Below are 15,863 nucleotides of genomic sequence, written 5' to 3'. Positions count from 1 at the left end.
CAATAATTACTTTGCGCGAGCCTTCGTCTAGATCATCAAGGAATTGTAGATGCTTTATTGTTTTCAGGAGGAGTGTCTTCTCGGCTGAAGTGCCTGTTGTATGAAAAATCCAAAAACATGGGTTGTCGGAGAAAAGAAAGGCTACTTTAAGCATTCCCAAAGTCCTCGGACTCTAAGCTCAAAGTTTAGGCTATACACGGTATTTGTGATCTTCTTAAAGCGTCTACTCATCTTCCGGTATAATATAGGGTATTGTTTCGGTATTTGGACGAGGCAGCCTGATAACAGTCCCGTCTCGGTCAAGAAAAGGGGTTCAGTAGAAGTAAGCGAGAAGCAAGCGATGACAACACCAGGGCTTTCTGCTATGGACTGTCGGATAGCGTTGCTGAAACAGGACAAAATCTGTTTTCCATCGACCTCTGCTTGAATTTCCAGTGAAATAATGCCTGCTCCGTCGTCGTCCATGAGAGATTTTAACGTCTTCGATCGGATAATGAAATCTGCAAGGCTATCGAGACGTCCTAGTGTTTCGAAGTTCATCTTAATCCCGTCTGACTGGATAGACAACTACTGGATAAGCTCACGATAGCCTTTAGAAAGATCTAAGCTTGTGTTAGCGACTACGAGGTGGCTCATAAAGCAACGAGGAAAAACCTATTACATGTCTGAGCGTCTACTATACGCTTTACAACATGGTCTTCCGCAAGAGGTTCTTCCACAAAGCGAGTGAGTTCGCAATGCGTTACGTTGCGTCTGATGTTCGTAATATTGAAGCCTTGGAGCTCTGCGCAAGATTTGTGAACAGTCTAATTTGTGGGTTTAGCGATAGTTATATGACACAACTACTATAGGAAAGATATTCGACCTACCAGGACTTCAGAACTAGGCTCAAGCAAATCTTGGACGTAGTTGAGAATCCTGAATTTGTCCGAGATATTATTAAAACCCAGACGGAGCTTCTCTAGATAGAGCGATAGCTGGCGGATACGATCCGGAAACCAAGGGCCCCATAACCCTCGATAGGTATCTTCAATGATGCTCAATATTGTAGTTTCCCAGCTGTACACTTTAGACTCCTGATGAGGAGTCCCAAAGAAAGCCTAGGGTAGTTAATGTGCTGGTCTAGAATATAAATACTTCGTGACTTACTAGTAGCGAGGTTCTTTCATATATTTCTCGGTACTTGACAAGTGATAATGCATTTAGTAGAGCCTGCCAATGATCATCAGGAATGGTCCAGGCTGGTAGATATCAAATAGGAAACGACAAACCCTTTTCACCATCATACCACCGAGATCAGCCGCCATAAAACCAAGACTGAGCTCGGACAAGTCCTAGTAGGTATAGTTAAGCGATAATGCCCGACTAGTAATAGTCTTAGAAAGGGGACATAACAACTTTGATATCTGCTGCCGAGTGCAGAACAAAATCCAGTAATTCCTTGACTATATCATCCAAGTTTTCTATTGACCCCTTTTCGCCAAAAAGTCTCTCCGATTTGGAGGAAAAGGTTCTGACATGTGTCCACCCTTCTACCTTGCTATTGTTGTGTATAGCTGGGTACTCCGTACTAAGTCCTGCGACAAATATCATTAAGCTATTAGATAGGATAGGAGGTGGAGCGGATTCTTCAGAAGAATCCGCTCGCGGCCTGGGAACTCGATTCATCTCCATTCTCGACTACAAATCCTTCATCTTCATTGGATCCCGGCACAAATTCAGTTTCTACGCTAGACCCGGCTTCATTACTCAAGTCTTCCACGCCCATGCTCTCCTATGGAAAAGAGACAAAGCTGACGATAGACGATGTAGCATAAGCGGAAATCCGTAAATAAGTTTGTAGTTGAGTACTTGGACTTAAGTATTCCTCCGACGATCGGATGAGGATGAGGATGAGGCCCAGCCTCTTCTTTTTATCTAATGATAAGGTTTCGCGAGAACAAGCCGCCCGAAACATATATACTATAAATTCGAAGGCCTTAGTGAGTAGAGGGTTTTGAGGCTATCCTAGCTACCTGAAAAGCCCCCACTCGAGGAAGCCGGTCAGGACATTGATCAGCTCGAACAAAATTCAGATGAACTTGAAGATGACGATGAGGAGGATGTTGATGACGGCAAGCCAGGTTTTGCCATTAGTAGACCAGGCACAATCGACATCTGGACCAAGCGTACCAAGCTCCTAACAGAAGTTAGCAAAGAGGTCAGGTTCGACGATGCGGATGTGATTGAAAAGTACTGGGCCCGAGTATGTATATGCCTCAAGGGCGATAAAAACGTAGAAGAATCAAATTTGCTGCACTATATCGTGTTGAACCTCTTCGTTTTCCATAAAACTTAAGACGCAATGAACTTCGTAGTTAGGTACCTAGGTTGGCTCTACAGGAAGCGCCCGAAGATCTGGTACATCAAACGACAGGACCGCTGGAGACTCCGCTGCATGTAGTGATAAAGCGAAAGGAAGAAGGCCTCGCAAAGTTGATGTGCGAGATAGCACCGGACGTTGCGGCGAAAGCTATATCCTTACAGAATGAAAACGGCGAAACCTGTTTGCACCTTGCTATTAAGGAAAACCTAGACGTGGCTCTGTTCCTAATTAGCAAGACGCACATCGCTGCATTTCGTCAACAATGTAGCCAGAAGATACGGCATGGCGCCGGAAATACGCCCTTACACGAAGCAGTACACACACCACTCTCGTTACATTGCCGAGGTCCCGACTTGCTCTCCAGAAAATATTCCAAATTGTAGACGGCGTAGGGAAGCTGAGAAGGAGTTAAAGAGTAGCTGTACTCGACTGAGTAGAATTGTCGAGTCTTTAGTACAAAAAGACCCGGAAGCTCTCGCGACCCTGAATGCTCTAGGACAGTCCCCGTACGCATATCACCTGGCAACTCGTTAGGAGACACGAGCAAACCTCTATCTAGCCAAGTCAGAGCCCACAGGCGCAAATCAAGAACAACCACTTAAGAATCCTAGAACTGAGGGTGGTGGAAGTGCAATCCGCGGAAAGATCGAGAAACCGAATCCATACATCAAGTCAGGGGCTACCATTGCACACGAGGAGAGCAGACGGGCAAAGAATCCTAAGTCCAAAACTCCTAATATACCAAACAAAAGTCGTTCCGGCAAGCTTGGTCCCAAGATTACCATACGAAAGAAGGCGCCCAATGTAGCATACATATGGCTTCATACCAGCGGTAGCAACGCTGGTAAGTTCTCTTCCTATATTTGATTTAGCATCAGTGTATTGGGGTATGATAGCTCACGTTTCTATAGTGCTTTGGTCCTGGCCTGATAGCAGTGGTCTCCGAAGCTTACCAAAGGTAACGCCCCTATCTTCCTGGCATAAAAATAGCTGGCACCAGGGCGTAAGCTGAGCCAAGTTTACCTAAATGCTAGAAAAGGGTTGGAAAGTTATAAGCGCAACGAAGAGAACATACATAACTTTAAAGAACGTCTAAATCAGCCGGTCAATGGTCTGGACCCTTCAAGGAGATTAGGGACGAGGAGAATCGTGTTCGGCTAGAACGTAACATTTCCCCGATAAGAAGGGATGGAGAGAGACCAGCAGCCCTTATCCCTATATAGAAACGAGTCATTAATACATACCTAACCTATGTATTATATTAATAGAACATACAAGCAAACGGAGCAATACCAAAGCCACCAGGTACCTTATATAAATTCCGCTGACACGATCTACAGTGCTTACAAGCTACTTTTCAATCTTGGATATCTGTTTATATAAATCGCCAATATTCCGTCTTCCTTTATGTACAACCACTCACTCCATCTCATAAATTCGATCCTATAGATAATACTAGCAAACTCGATCGAACAACCTACATGGCACCTAAGTACATATTCTACACACCACTATACAGCCCCCTCCACACAGCTTACCTATACTAGAACACCCAAGTAAAATCCGTACCAGGTAGCCACAGGCAAATATCCAATTTACCATACCGCCCTGTCTCGGCCCTCGAACGCGAAGTTCAGCACAACTCCCACGAAGAGTGCCGCGCATAAAACGCTCGGTCCCAATCTGTCATAATACTTAATAGCTCTGCGCTCACGAATCCCCTTACTTCGGTATAGGTAGATACCAACAGAATAACAGAGCGACATGACAGCTATTAAAGTGAAGAGCCCAGATACGATAAATGAGAGCGTGGTCGGTTGTGTGCCGAAGTTAAGCAATGTGACAGCAATGGTGCCAATGTAAATCGAGAATTCGAGCTAGTAATTCGTCAGTAACAAATATCGGAGTCAAAATAGGGTTACCTACCCAACTGAGATAGGTCCTTTCCGCCGCGAAGTAGACCTTTGGTTCGACTCTAACAGGCACGTAAATCCTCTTGCCCTTCGGGGCTCTGAACTTCTTCGTCTGGACATTCTGGTCACCGAAGTACATTTGCGTTCGGTTACTAAGAGGCACGGTCGAAGCTCGAGGACGTGGTGTTATGGCCATTACAACTGACCATGCCCCTTGACTAGCCGCTCCCGCGTACTTCTTAGCCAGAGTTGAGTAGTAGGTCCAGCCACCAACCCTCCTCGCCTCCTCAAGCGCATCCTCCTCATCTACTTCGTCATCCGAGTCATACAATGGGTAATCTTGGTTCGCAGTCGTGCCCTCTGCCGTCTGTCCCTCGATATCTCCTAACACGAGAGCTTGGGCACCCCGCGACAAGCCATTTCCGTGACTTGAAGGACCTGCAGATCCAGTATCGGTAGCATCTTCGGCATCCGAATCAATGTCATCGTCATCATCGTCCGAGGTCGTGCCGCTAGTATGGGAATGTGTCGGCCGGTGAATGCCAAAGTTGTGGGTTACCGGTTTACGAATATCTACGTCCATCTGAGGCATCCAGTAAGGAAGAAGATTGATTCGGTCAGGGAACAATGAAGCCGTGCCGTGAATGAACTTAGAGAACTTGGGCACAGCTTCTACGAGGTGGCTTGAAATGAGTTGACGAACCCACTCGGGGGGCTCTTGTCCATGTTGGGTTTGGAGTTTTACTTCCAAGACGGCGTAAGGAAAACGCACGACATCTCCAGCAGGTAGCTGTGAGAAAGGATAATCAATGCCGATGTCCATTCGCCTCCAATTATCACCACACCGCCTAACGCCATCAAGATTGTCCTCTCGTATCATTGTAAGCTCAGTATCGAGTGAAATTCGGACACGAGCATCGGCGGGCAGTTGGAACGCAGTTCGATTGTAAAACGATCTGCAAACCGGCTTATACCCATTCTTCAAGACTGAGTATTGAACTTCCTTTGCCAAAGTCTCATCCTCGGCAATGGCTTTTTCGGATTTCTTACCGTCCTTTCGAGCCTTTTCAAAGAGGGCTGCCGGAAGTAAGTCTCCTTTCAAGTATGCATTGACGTTCTTCTCCTTCACAGAAAAGCGAGCTTTTACGGACTTTTCTCCAGTCCAGTCCTCGCGATGGGTCTTACGTTCCACGAAAATAGTATCGGTTTGCATGCCACCATACCATCTAAGACGGATAGCTTCAGCACCCTCCGTCTTCTTTAGTCGGCCTTCGTATAGATCCCATTTCTCTGGGTTATCATAGTAGATAGAAGAAATAGCAGAATCCTGCGTCTCAAATTCCTTGCTAGCATTGAAGACAAGCACGGGCAGATGCTTCAGGATGATCAGCTTTAATTCAGTGACATTGTCTGGATGCACCCAGTATTTTGTCGTCTGGCGGACGAAGCTGCCCTGGGTACCACCGGCAGCGCTATCACCTGTTACGGGATTGCCACGCGTCCTGACGTTGTTATACATGTTGGAGAGTTTCACGACTTCGGCGTCGAAATCCTCATTATAGAAGGGTTTGTTCTTGAGTGCGGTATCGAATGAGGGCCGAAGGTGCCAGTTGGTCATTTTCTACAATATCGATTAGTTTCCCTAAGAAGCGGTATACTCAAATAGGTATACGAACATCATGTTTCTTGATTATCTTGTAGAACCCTGTATAATTCAATTGGACATACTTGGCGAGATCGTGGACGTCGGCAATTATATCGCTCAGGTCTTCCTCAAGCAGTATGAATTCCTCTTCGGAAGGCCCCTGCTCTGTCAAGCCTCGCTCGGTAACTTTAGCGACGACCTCCTTGACCTCCCGTTCGCTGACCGCTATACGACGTTGAATTTCCGACTGCTTGACCTTGGTCTTAGTATAGACCTTCTCGAGTTCCGCATACAGTCTACTGATAAACCTCTGCTCGTCCTCTTCCGTCCATCTGCTGTTCTGCTGACTCTTGGCGTTGGCCTTGCCCTTCTTGCTTCCGGAACCAGATGAGCTTTCGTCCACCTCTACAAGCGGCCCAGAGGTCGCCTTAAGCTCATCCTTCAGCCCCTCGTAGTCGATATAATACCATTGGTATTCGCGAATAATGCTAGATCGGAGCTGCTCGCCGAACTTCATGACGACTAGACCCGGGGAAGCGCGCCACTTAACCTTAGAATCAGGGTATCGAGTCGAACGCCAGGTGATCTTCCTTGTGGTCAAATCTTCAATAATTAGCATGGAGAAACACAAATAAATGCCAAACACACCGGTGGAAACATACGAAACAAGAAACAGGCAGTATAGGTTAAAAGAGAAAAGATATTCCCAAGCCCCCAATGCCAACAAGAGTACCAAGGTTATATCGCGTGACTATGTTCGCAAAAAGAAAAGAGGATAATTAATAATAGATTGCAGAAAAGACAGCAATTGAGTAGATCAGACGAGGATCTCGAAATCAAGCCCGGAGACTACGATAGGTAGTATGTAACTAAAAAAAAAAATTGCGCGTAGTGCAAAATAATATAGTACAATGCGAAGTTGAAAAGCTGCACGATCGATCTGTTGTAGGTAGTAGCAAAGTTTGGAACCCGTCCTGGAACCCGTCCTGTAACCCGTCTAGCCTCGCGTCATGATACAGGGACATTCTCCACTTGTCGCATATCCACAGCGGTAGCAGAATTTGACTGTCCCTGCTGTCCAGCAGCCATTGCCCAATCAATTAGAGTTGGGTTAGCACGTGTCAGCCCTCTGAATGTCCAGACTCCTGGCCTGAATTTTAGCGGTTCCAACGGTGTGCTCTAGCGTATATAATCGCTAGAGGAAGCTAGCTTAACTAAAAAGACAGAGGAAATACAGTCCATATTTTATTCCCTCACACCGTATGCGTATGCGTAGAATCGATTCTGTTACCCCACCTGCCAAAAGGTATTGTACCTACACCTTAACCTAAAGGTCTTAGGCTAGGGAGGTCACTTTATGTCTACCTACCTAGGTAGCTTCCGGATCCCTGATTTTTCTTCGTTACCCCACCATACCTACCCCCCTATCTCGACGAGCTACACGAGGGCACAGCTACACGGCAAGAGCCTGTCCTTTCCTTAGGTACCTCCCTTTTATTATTTATTATAAATATAAGGTAACTAGGATCCAATAAGGGCCATGTCAGAAAACAACGACAGCATCGACGCGCGCATCCCAGCCTCGTGCCCGGCGCCTGTTTCTCAGATCCTATACCACGCCTGGCACCACGATATCGCGGGGATCAAGCCCCTGTTAAACGTGCCAGGTCGCGCGAGCGTCCAGGAACCCAAGACAGGCGAAACTCCTCTACATGCTGCGATCCGTGCCTGTGCGCCTGCGAACCAGGGCGCACTTAGCGACGACGCAGACAACGTCGAGGAGCATGCTAAGACTGTCGTGCACGAGCTGTTCATGAGCGGTGCCATCTGGAATGACGTGGACAACAACGGCGAGACGCCGGGGTGCGTGGCCGCGCGCCTCGGACTCAAGGACTTGTATACCCTATGCGTCGAGGCCGGTGTGCGAGCGGAGCTGCTGTTCGGTTTGCTTGATGGCTATGAAGAGCTTGAGTCTGACGATGGAGATGAGGAGGAGGAGGAGGAGGAAGAAGAAGAAGAAAAGGTAGAAGATGATGCCCAAGAGGAAGGAAAGAAAGACGTAGAAAATATAAACGGCGACGGTGTGGAAGAAGATATAGAAGTTATAGTAGACTCGGATCGTGCCTTCGTCCCACCAAAAGGTACCGTTGGACCTAATGTCAACAGCGCAGACTACCTACGCTCCAACCTGACGTATAGCGACGGAAAGCTAGTCGACTCGGCCCAAAACGGCGTGATGAGTATGTATCTTGGCTGCCTCTAACAGTTCAGCTTTTCTTCTAAAATAAGCTAACCCCTATTCTCAAACAGTGGCCTGGGAAACATCCATCATGCGAGCCTCCGTCGACGCACTCCTACCCGACCTCCCTGCCGGCCGGAAGATCCTCAACATCGGGTTCGGCATGGGCATCGTCGACGGCATGTTCGCTGAGACGCGCCCGGCAAAGCACCACATCGTCGAGGCACACCCAGCCGTCCTCGGACACATCAGCAGTTCGGAATCTAAATTTGGCAAGGAATGGGAAACAAGCGGTCCGGCCGAAGGCGCATTCAAAGTCCACGGAGGTAAATGGCAAGAAGTAGTTCCCAAGCTACTAGAACAAGGCGAAACGTACGACGCCATCTATTTCGACACGTTTGGCGAGGACTACGGCCAGCTACGCATGTTTTTCACCGAGTACGTGCCCGGGTTATTAGAAGAGCAAGGCAGGTTTGGATTCTTCAACGGCCTAGGCGCCGATCGAAAGATATGCTATGACGTATACACGCAAGTAGTCGAAATGCATCTCAGCGACGCGGGCATGGATGTAGAGTGGCAGGAATTAGATGTGGACATGAAAGATTTGGGTAAGGAAGGAGAAGGGGAATGGCAAGGCGTCAAAAGACGTTATTGGACTTTAGACAGTAAGTCAATCCGCGACCTGGTCTTGCAACGTTTTTTTTTTTTTGAAAGCATGCTAACCTGTGTGATAGAGTATCGACTACCGACCTGCACCCTAATGGGCTGAACTCCGTGCCACATTTTCTAGTCCCGTAGCCAGACACCTATTATCTTTTTTTTTGCGTTGTTTGGACCACATTCTCTATGTCTATCATTATAAGGGACATGCCCTCATCTTTTGCTTCTTTGCAGTTTTACTACGCTACCTCCTCGCACCATCTCGTCGCTCATTTAAAATTTTCGGGGTGCAGAATACCAGCAAGGTTACCCTTCTGCACTCTCTTCAGCGTAAGAGCGGCAATAACAGCAGCGCCAACACCACTTCCATCTTCGGCGGCGAGGATCTCAACCGGGTCTTCCTCTTTAGAGTTTTTCTTAGCCGGCCAGTCGAGAATCTCTCGGAGAGCTTGTGCGCCTCGTGCCTTGAAATGCGGGTATTTGTTGAATACAGAGCCGTCAGCGCCCACGTGGCAAGGTTGAAGGTTCTTCTTGGTGCAGATAGCAGCAACACCACAAGCCGACAGGCGAGCCGCACGGGTGCCGATGAGTTCAGCAGTTCGACGGATTAGCTCAAGTTCAGGACGAGTGCAGGTTAAGTGGAGCTTCTCATGGAACAAGTCTGCAGTCTCTTGCAAGTTCTCGAAAGGATCACTACGTAGGGTCAGCACGATAGAATTAGAGTGTTAATAGCCGGTCTATAACTTACTCTTCAATAGCCGAGAGGAAGGATGAATCAAGGGTATAGGGTTTTCGGAGGTATTTGATATCCTGTGCCTCAAAAATATGAACATCCTTGTTATCATGCAAGTCAACTAAGACTAAGCGGAAGATTTCGCCAAGATAAAGACCGGCGATGCACTTTTCGAAGGCCTGTTGGCCTGGTCGAGGGGATTCCTTGTCGACGATGATATCATAAGGAGTACGAGGGAGGACCTTGTGTTCGTTATCAAAGGCGCCCCATTCGCAATTGATAGCCATCGGCAAGTTCGGGTCCAAGTTCATGTGGGCCAACTTTGGAATGGAGCCGCAGTTCTCCATATATGCCGCATTGCAGCCGGTTCCGAAAATGCATCCGATAGCCATCTTCGGATCGGTGTAGGCGGAAGCAATAAGAGTTCCTGTTGTGTCATTAATCAAAGCCGAGACTTTGATAGGGACGCCCTGGGATTTCGTTAATACCTCCCTTCAGATATTGTCGTTATTCAATCCGACTTACCTGTTGGTCCAGTGCAGCTTCTAACATCGGTACAACATTCTGGCCCTCGACGCCATCAATATCAAAGCCCTTGGTCCATCGCTGTAAGATACCCTCATCGATGTAGTTCTGAGTGGCGGGGTATGAGAAGGTAAAACCAAGCGGGATCTTCCCCTGTGACTCTGGAACCTCACCGTGGTGAGTTTCGATGAACTGCTTCAAACAGTCGGCAATATACTCCCATAGCTCCTCAGAGTCACCAGTCTTTAGCTCTTCGGGCATACGGTATTTGGACTGAATGATATCAAACTCCGACTTGTTATCCGTTAAGGTAATCTCACAGACACGGAGGTTGGTACCACCCATGTCTAGAGCCAAGTAAGTGCCTGTCTCAGATCCATCTGGGAAATCCATAACCCAAGTTGGGTTCATTGGCTACGTCGCCCTTAGGTTAGTTTACTCGTTTTTAAGGGACATTGTTTCAGTATGTAGAGCTTACAATACTACCACCCTCTACACTCAAGCCTATCGTGCTGTTAGTATTTTTCAATATACTTAAAATGGGCATGCTTACCCTTTGCAAGCTCGGATACGAAGTGCTTCGTGATTTCCTTGAGTTTAGGTGTTCCAACAGTGAATTGTTCTTCTAGTTTCTTGATTTCGGAAAGAAGATCTTTGGGTACATCGGCCATAGACCCTATAATGTTTCATGTCAGTAAATATGTAGATATTGACTTGGAGGTGGAAAAAACCATCAATGTCATCATTCGAGTTGACATGGTGTTGGTGGTGGTGATATGTATGAAGGCGTGTCACACGACCAAGAGCGTGCCCAGACTCCATTGGTAATGTTTAGGTAATAGTTATGATATGAAAAGAGGGATGATGTGAAGATAGCTTCACTGATGTACGAGGGAGGCGAATATGTGAATATGTGAATATGTGAATATGTGAATATTTTGCAAGGTTGGGTAGTGGGCAAAAACCAGTGCAAGAATGACCCAGACTCGAGTTCCAAGCAGGCTCATATTCGGTTGGTGAACCCTTGAGCAGATTTCATAGCATTGAATCGCTCCTAGTGATTCTCCTACAGAAGGAGCAAAAGTGCTAAGGTCTGCCATCATGCGTAGTAACTACATGTACACTGCAATTGAACGACCGATTCTTAAAGGAGGAAGGTCCAAAGAGTGTAAAGAGTGGGTAGTTAAAAAGGAGGTTTAGACGAAGACTAGAACTGAGCTTATAAGGGATGGAATGATAGTTCTAGCTCTAGCATATCGTCCCGAACATAAATAAAAAGAGACTTATATCAAACCTCACATAGAGAAATTTGTACGTACCCTTTCGGGATGGTGGCTTGCGAGGACCGAGACCGACCATCTTGATAGTATATTTATGTTAATATCCAAGAGACGTTACTCTGTATTAAGGAAGTATATGGGAGATGGATCCTAAATTTCTGAAGTCTTATATGTTAGTGTAAGCAATAAGCAAGGAAATGAAACGACCCAAAAAAATTATATCAGAGAAAGAAACATAGAGGGGTGAATATCAGACAAACAGCCCTAGCAGCTCCATATATTAATACCTAAATAGAGAAGGCTAGGTATTTCGGAGCTGGACAAATAGGAGGGCTGAAAAAAGATTCGAGGTAGCAGTTAAACTTACTCAGCTCAACCAGATTTTAACATAATAATAATATAGAGTATGCGGGTAGGGCGAAGTAGCGAAGAGGAAGAGATAACGTAGTAGGTGGTATTGGAGCTTAAGGTCTTTTCAATGATGAGGGGAATTAAAGTTGGCGAAAGTGCCCCTCCATCCTCGACCCATAATATCATGTTCGATTGGGTCGATTAGTTCTACGACAATTCTAGTAATTCTCATTGGCTTCTAAGCTGATCTAGTTGGGTGGATTTAGGTCGCACTTGAAAAAGTCGGGCATAGGTAGGTACCTTTAGGTACTACATTGCTATAAGTACTGTGATGTAGTTGAAGCCAAGTTCCAACAGATTTACATCAATAAGGTCATAGTTCGTTATCACCGGAAACCCCGTGGTATTTGCCCATTAAACAGGTACCCCGTCACTTTGTTTCCATACACTACATGTATCTATCCTAGGTAGGTATATATCTAATCTATTTAATACTAATATATCTGAGATTGTTTCGTACTATGTCAGATCAGCGGTGTGCTTGGCTTCTAACGTGCTCAAATATTTTATTGTCTGTACAACAATAACAAGAACATTGGCATCTTGGCTGAGATAGTACTTGCGAGTTTGCGGACTTGCCAGTATGGAGTTCCGTAAGTCTCTTGGTGAGCTGAGGTGCAAATGTTAAGACCTGCATGTCCGTCACCGTCACCCCGCATTCAACATCTAAGTTTTGTCATGCTGGGGTTATGCGTTATTCTATCGTGGGGTGATTTACCTATCTGCCAGGGATACGGTACTTTAGGTACACTACATAGGGCTGGTAGAGGGATTTGAGCGATTTGTTGAGCACGAGATATGTACATAGGACAAAATCTGTGATAATCACATGTGATATAGAATCGTAAGATGATGCTTTTTAAGCCATTTTTTTTTGTACAGTTCATCGCAAAGTTCTGATACTTTGCAAGCTTTGCAAGCTTAAATGTTTGACATTTCAAAGATCTAGCCCATCCAGGAACTTCTATGCTTTAATTTTCGAGTTTACCAAATCGAGGTATTGAAACAGCCGGTCCCATCAAAAATATGGGGTTAACCGTACCCTGCCGTGCAGGTCTAACTAAAGATGACTTAATGCTGCTTTATCAGTTTATCAGTACTAAGGTACTTGTATCAAATGTACGGTGCAACGGTAGGTGCCGGGCATTGTCACATACGGAATAACATGCTTCCTCAATCCCGGGTCGGACATGCATTGGCAGATTGGCAACGTAAGCTGTAACTGGGAACTTTTTTGAAAGGTGTACCTCTACCTCTTGGCTGCTCTGGAGAAGCCACATGTAGCTATCCCAAGTCAACATCTACAACCGCCGTTGATCATCTACACTGGCGCTGCTCATTTTTCATGAGTAGCCCATCCGGTCTTTCTTCGCCATGAAGTTCACTGCAGTTGCAGTTACCTGCTTCTCCTTCCTTTCGCAGGTCTTAGGCGAATCCAACATTGCTGGGCCCTCATCGTCCAAGGTCACCCTCCCAGCTACCTTCAAGCCGCCACAGGTGTTCAAGAATGCCAATTTGGTACATGTCATCTCCCTGGAAAAGAACTATGCAAAGGAGTCTATAAATGTCTTAATCGAGAACTCGTCACCGGAATCTCAAGATGAATACTTCCTACCGTTCACTAGTGACCAGATGAAGAGGATTGGAGGTATCGAGGTGAAGGATCGAAAGGATACAAGCATAACAGGCTTTGCCGTGGAAGCCGTTGAATTCGATCCGTTAAGGTAAAGGAAGCTCTCTTATCTTACATTTCGATACCATCGTTACTAATATAACACTAGCGATACCCAATACTATCGCATTCGTTTACCTGCACCCTTGCCGGCCAAGGGTCAACAGACCTTGGGTATCTCTTTCTACTACCTCAGTGCGTATGCGCCGTTGCCAGCTTCGATTGAGCAATCGGAAAAGCAATACCTCGTCTACAAGTTCTCGGCGTATTGCCCATCGGTCTACCCAACATTGAAGCAGAAGACGGAAGTCAAGCTCCCATCTTCCGATGTTCCTGACTATACCAAGATTGCCGGCAGCGGCGAGACCAAGGAATTCCCGCAGAAGCAGGGTTCGAAGCTTACCTACGGCCCCTTCCCCGAAGTCCCGGCCGGCGCCGTGTCACCGGTCAAGGTGCGGTATGAATTCACCAAACCCGTTACGCATGTCTCTCATTTGGAGCGGGACGTCGAAGTTAGTCACTGGGGTGGAAACATCGCGTTTGAAGAGCGATACACACTCTACAACCATGGCGCAAACCTTTCGGCTCAGTTCAATAGGGTGAAATGGGCGCAGGCTCAATACTTCAATCCACAAAGCTACGCCTTGAAGGAGTTGAAATTCCCTCTTCGAGCTGGAAGCAAGGATGCTTACTTCACGGATGCTATCGGCAACGTGTCAACGTCGCGTTTCCGTTCCAACAGGCGCGAGGCTGTGCTCGAGCTCAAGCCTCGATACCCTGTCTTTGGCGGCTGGAAGTATCCATTCACAATCGGCTGGAACTCCGACGCTAAACAGTTCCTGAGGAAGTCAGGCGATAGCTATTTGCTGAACGTACCTTTTATTGAGGGACCTAAGCAGTCTGAGGGCGCCGCATTCGAGCAGATACAGGTTCGCGTGCTCTTACCAGAGGGTGCCGAGTGAGTACTTCTGCAGAGTTACTGATTTTGAATGTATACTAACAGTCTCGTAGGAACGTTCGATTCTACACAACAATTCCCGAATCCTCTATCACAGATTATTCGGTCGATCTGCAAAAGACATACCTAGATACTGTTGGTCGTACGGTGCTAACAATTAAAGCGAGAAACTTGGTGGACGACTTGCGAGACCGCGATCTTATCGTCTCATACGATTATTCGCTGGTGGCTAGCCTTCGCAAGCCGCTTGTCGTGTTTGCTAGCATGTTAACGGTATTTGTAGGAATGTGGGCAGTCTCAAAAGTGGATGTGAGGTTTTCTACGAAATAATGAGGGCGTTCGGTTCTTTTCAAAACGAATTCGGTACATATGCGCATGTACATTACAAGTTTTTCAAGGGTTAATGGAGGCCTGGAAAAACTCTAGAGTGGCTCGCGGCTTAGATCTAGCGTGAACGAATACAGAAAGTGAATTAAATTCTTCATATTATGATATTATGACCGTCATTCCTCATAGCGAGAATAACTTAGTAAATATGTAGAGTTCAAGATATCTAGCCGCTTCCCTGACGTCGATAGATATCTAATACCTGGTTTTTTCTCTCTTCCGAATAACACTAAAGCATGGCATGCTGCAGCAACTATAACAAGTTGGTATTATTATGTCGTCAACTGGATTTCTTCGTTGTCCAAGGGTCCTGCGTCAGGGTGCCAATACGACGAAGCTAAACTAGTCCGCCGGCACGGCACTTAGCTGCAATTAGACCTGCAATTAGACCTGCAAGCTGACGTCGGCGCAGCATCATAGGTCATACCTCTATAAGTCGACTTCGGAACGGAATGCGAGAATGCAGACCCGATGCATAGCGTTATACAACATCATGTTATATTCATGTCTATATACCCAATTTCAAGGGGGAAAAAAGCATTACTACTAAAGAGGCAAAGGTTGACTAAGCATTCATGTATAAGGATGGATGTGAAGATGAGTTGTTGTTACAAGTGGATAAATATTATTGTGGATATTGGATATTTCCAAAGAAGACGAGATCAGTACCGGGGAATACCTATCTAAAAGCGAGTAATCCGTTCCTTGAAATGAAGGGTTCTGTATGAAATACAATGTCCCCATCTGCAAGGAATGCAGTGGTTTATCCTCGTGTTATAGGTTGCCATAGTTGAACTTATCTTGCTTATGCGGGTAAAAGTTGCAGGTGGTCTGAGTTATACATAGAACCAGAGAGACGGAGTCCTTGGCAGTTCCTTGGTCGCCAAGGGCCTAGCAAGGCCAGTTGTCTAAGCGAGATCTTTGATGAGCTGCGTATGTGGCGTGAAAAATCGAGGTTTGGGCGGTTCTCGTACCATAAATCTTTGCTTTGCCTATATTGTGCATTATGTATAGGTATCGTCGATATGTATTACATTGTAGATAGCTGCAGGGATTACGATATGGAAAAACTGAG

At 46.3% G+C, this 15,863-nt stretch overlaps 6 protein-coding genes across 6 annotated transcripts; 3 read left to right on the top strand and 3 right to left on the bottom strand.

Annotated features, from left to right (window-relative positions):
* Nucleotides 1–497: 497 nt before the first annotated feature.
* F4813DRAFT_323290 (uncharacterized protein) lies at nt 498–1,925 on the bottom strand. The gene is made up of 6 exons (XM_049241034.1): nt 1,399–1,925; nt 1,272–1,334; nt 1,150–1,212; nt 870–1,100; nt 662–806; nt 498–602 (listed from the first exon to the last, which is right to left on the bottom strand). The coding sequence occupies exons 1-6, from the start codon at nt 1,672–1,674 to the stop codon at nt 568–570; spliced, it is 813 nt and encodes a 270-aa protein (XP_049101711.1). The 5' UTR covers nt 1,675–1,925; the 3' UTR covers nt 498–567.
* Nucleotides 1,893–4,112, top strand: F4813DRAFT_401327 (uncharacterized protein; the record flags this gene model as incomplete). The annotated part of the gene is made up of 6 exons (XM_049248397.1): nt 1,893–1,982; nt 2,036–2,245; nt 2,383–2,545; nt 2,598–2,871; nt 2,977–3,209; nt 3,277–4,112. 6 exons carry the CDS (start codon nt 1,893–1,895, stop codon nt 3,375–3,377), a joined length of 1,071 nt encoding a protein of 356 aa, XP_049101710.1. The 3' UTR covers nt 3,378–4,112.
* F4813DRAFT_379567 (SPX-domain-containing protein) lies at nt 3,961–6,440 on the bottom strand (the record flags this gene model as incomplete). The annotated part of the gene is made up of 3 exons (XM_049245472.1): nt 3,961–4,242; nt 4,292–5,899; nt 5,955–6,440. The coding sequence occupies 3 exons, from the start codon at nt 6,438–6,440 to the stop codon at nt 3,961–3,963; spliced, it is 2,376 nt and encodes a 791-aa protein (XP_049101709.1).
* A 742-nt stretch (nt 6,441–7,182) lies between these two features.
* On the top strand, nt 7,183–9,497 carry F4813DRAFT_323225 (arginine N-methyltransferase 2). Its single transcript, XM_049241033.1, has 3 exons — nt 7,183–8,163; nt 8,234–8,827; nt 8,897–9,497. The coding sequence occupies exons 1-3, from the start codon at nt 7,464–7,466 to the stop codon at nt 8,929–8,931; spliced, it is 1,329 nt and encodes a 442-aa protein (XP_049101708.1). The 5' UTR covers nt 7,183–7,463; the 3' UTR covers nt 8,932–9,497.
* Nucleotides 8,846–11,982, bottom strand: F4813DRAFT_351789 (hexokinase). The gene is made up of 7 exons (XM_049242457.1): nt 11,728–11,982; nt 11,400–11,518; nt 10,634–10,756; nt 10,559–10,584; nt 10,081–10,494; nt 9,571–10,025; nt 8,846–9,515 (listed from the first exon to the last, which is right to left on the bottom strand). Exons 2-7 carry the CDS (start codon nt 11,437–11,439, stop codon nt 9,092–9,094), a joined length of 1,482 nt encoding a protein of 493 aa, XP_049101707.1. The 5' UTR covers nt 11,440–11,518; nt 11,728–11,982; the 3' UTR covers nt 8,846–9,091.
* Nucleotides 11,983–12,698: 716 nt separating this feature from the next.
* Nucleotides 12,699–14,885, top strand: F4813DRAFT_351788 (Ribophorin I). Its single transcript, XM_049242456.1, has 3 exons — nt 12,699–13,495; nt 13,553–14,401; nt 14,455–14,885. Exons 1-3 carry the CDS (start codon nt 13,146–13,148, stop codon nt 14,729–14,731), a joined length of 1,476 nt encoding a protein of 491 aa, XP_049101706.1. The 5' UTR covers nt 12,699–13,145; the 3' UTR covers nt 14,732–14,885.
* The last annotated feature ends 978 nt before the right edge of the window (nt 14,886–15,863 follow it).

The sequence above is a fragment of the Daldinia decipiens genome, assembly GCF_022478715.1.
Source record: "Daldinia decipiens strain CBS 113046 unplaced genomic scaffold F4813scaffold_8, whole genome shotgun sequence".
Taxonomy (NCBI): domain Eukaryota; kingdom Fungi; phylum Ascomycota; class Sordariomycetes; order Xylariales; family Hypoxylaceae; genus Daldinia; species Daldinia decipiens.
The sequence above is the reverse complement of the archived record's forward strand: the minus strand, read 5'-3'. Positions and strand labels throughout refer to the sequence as shown.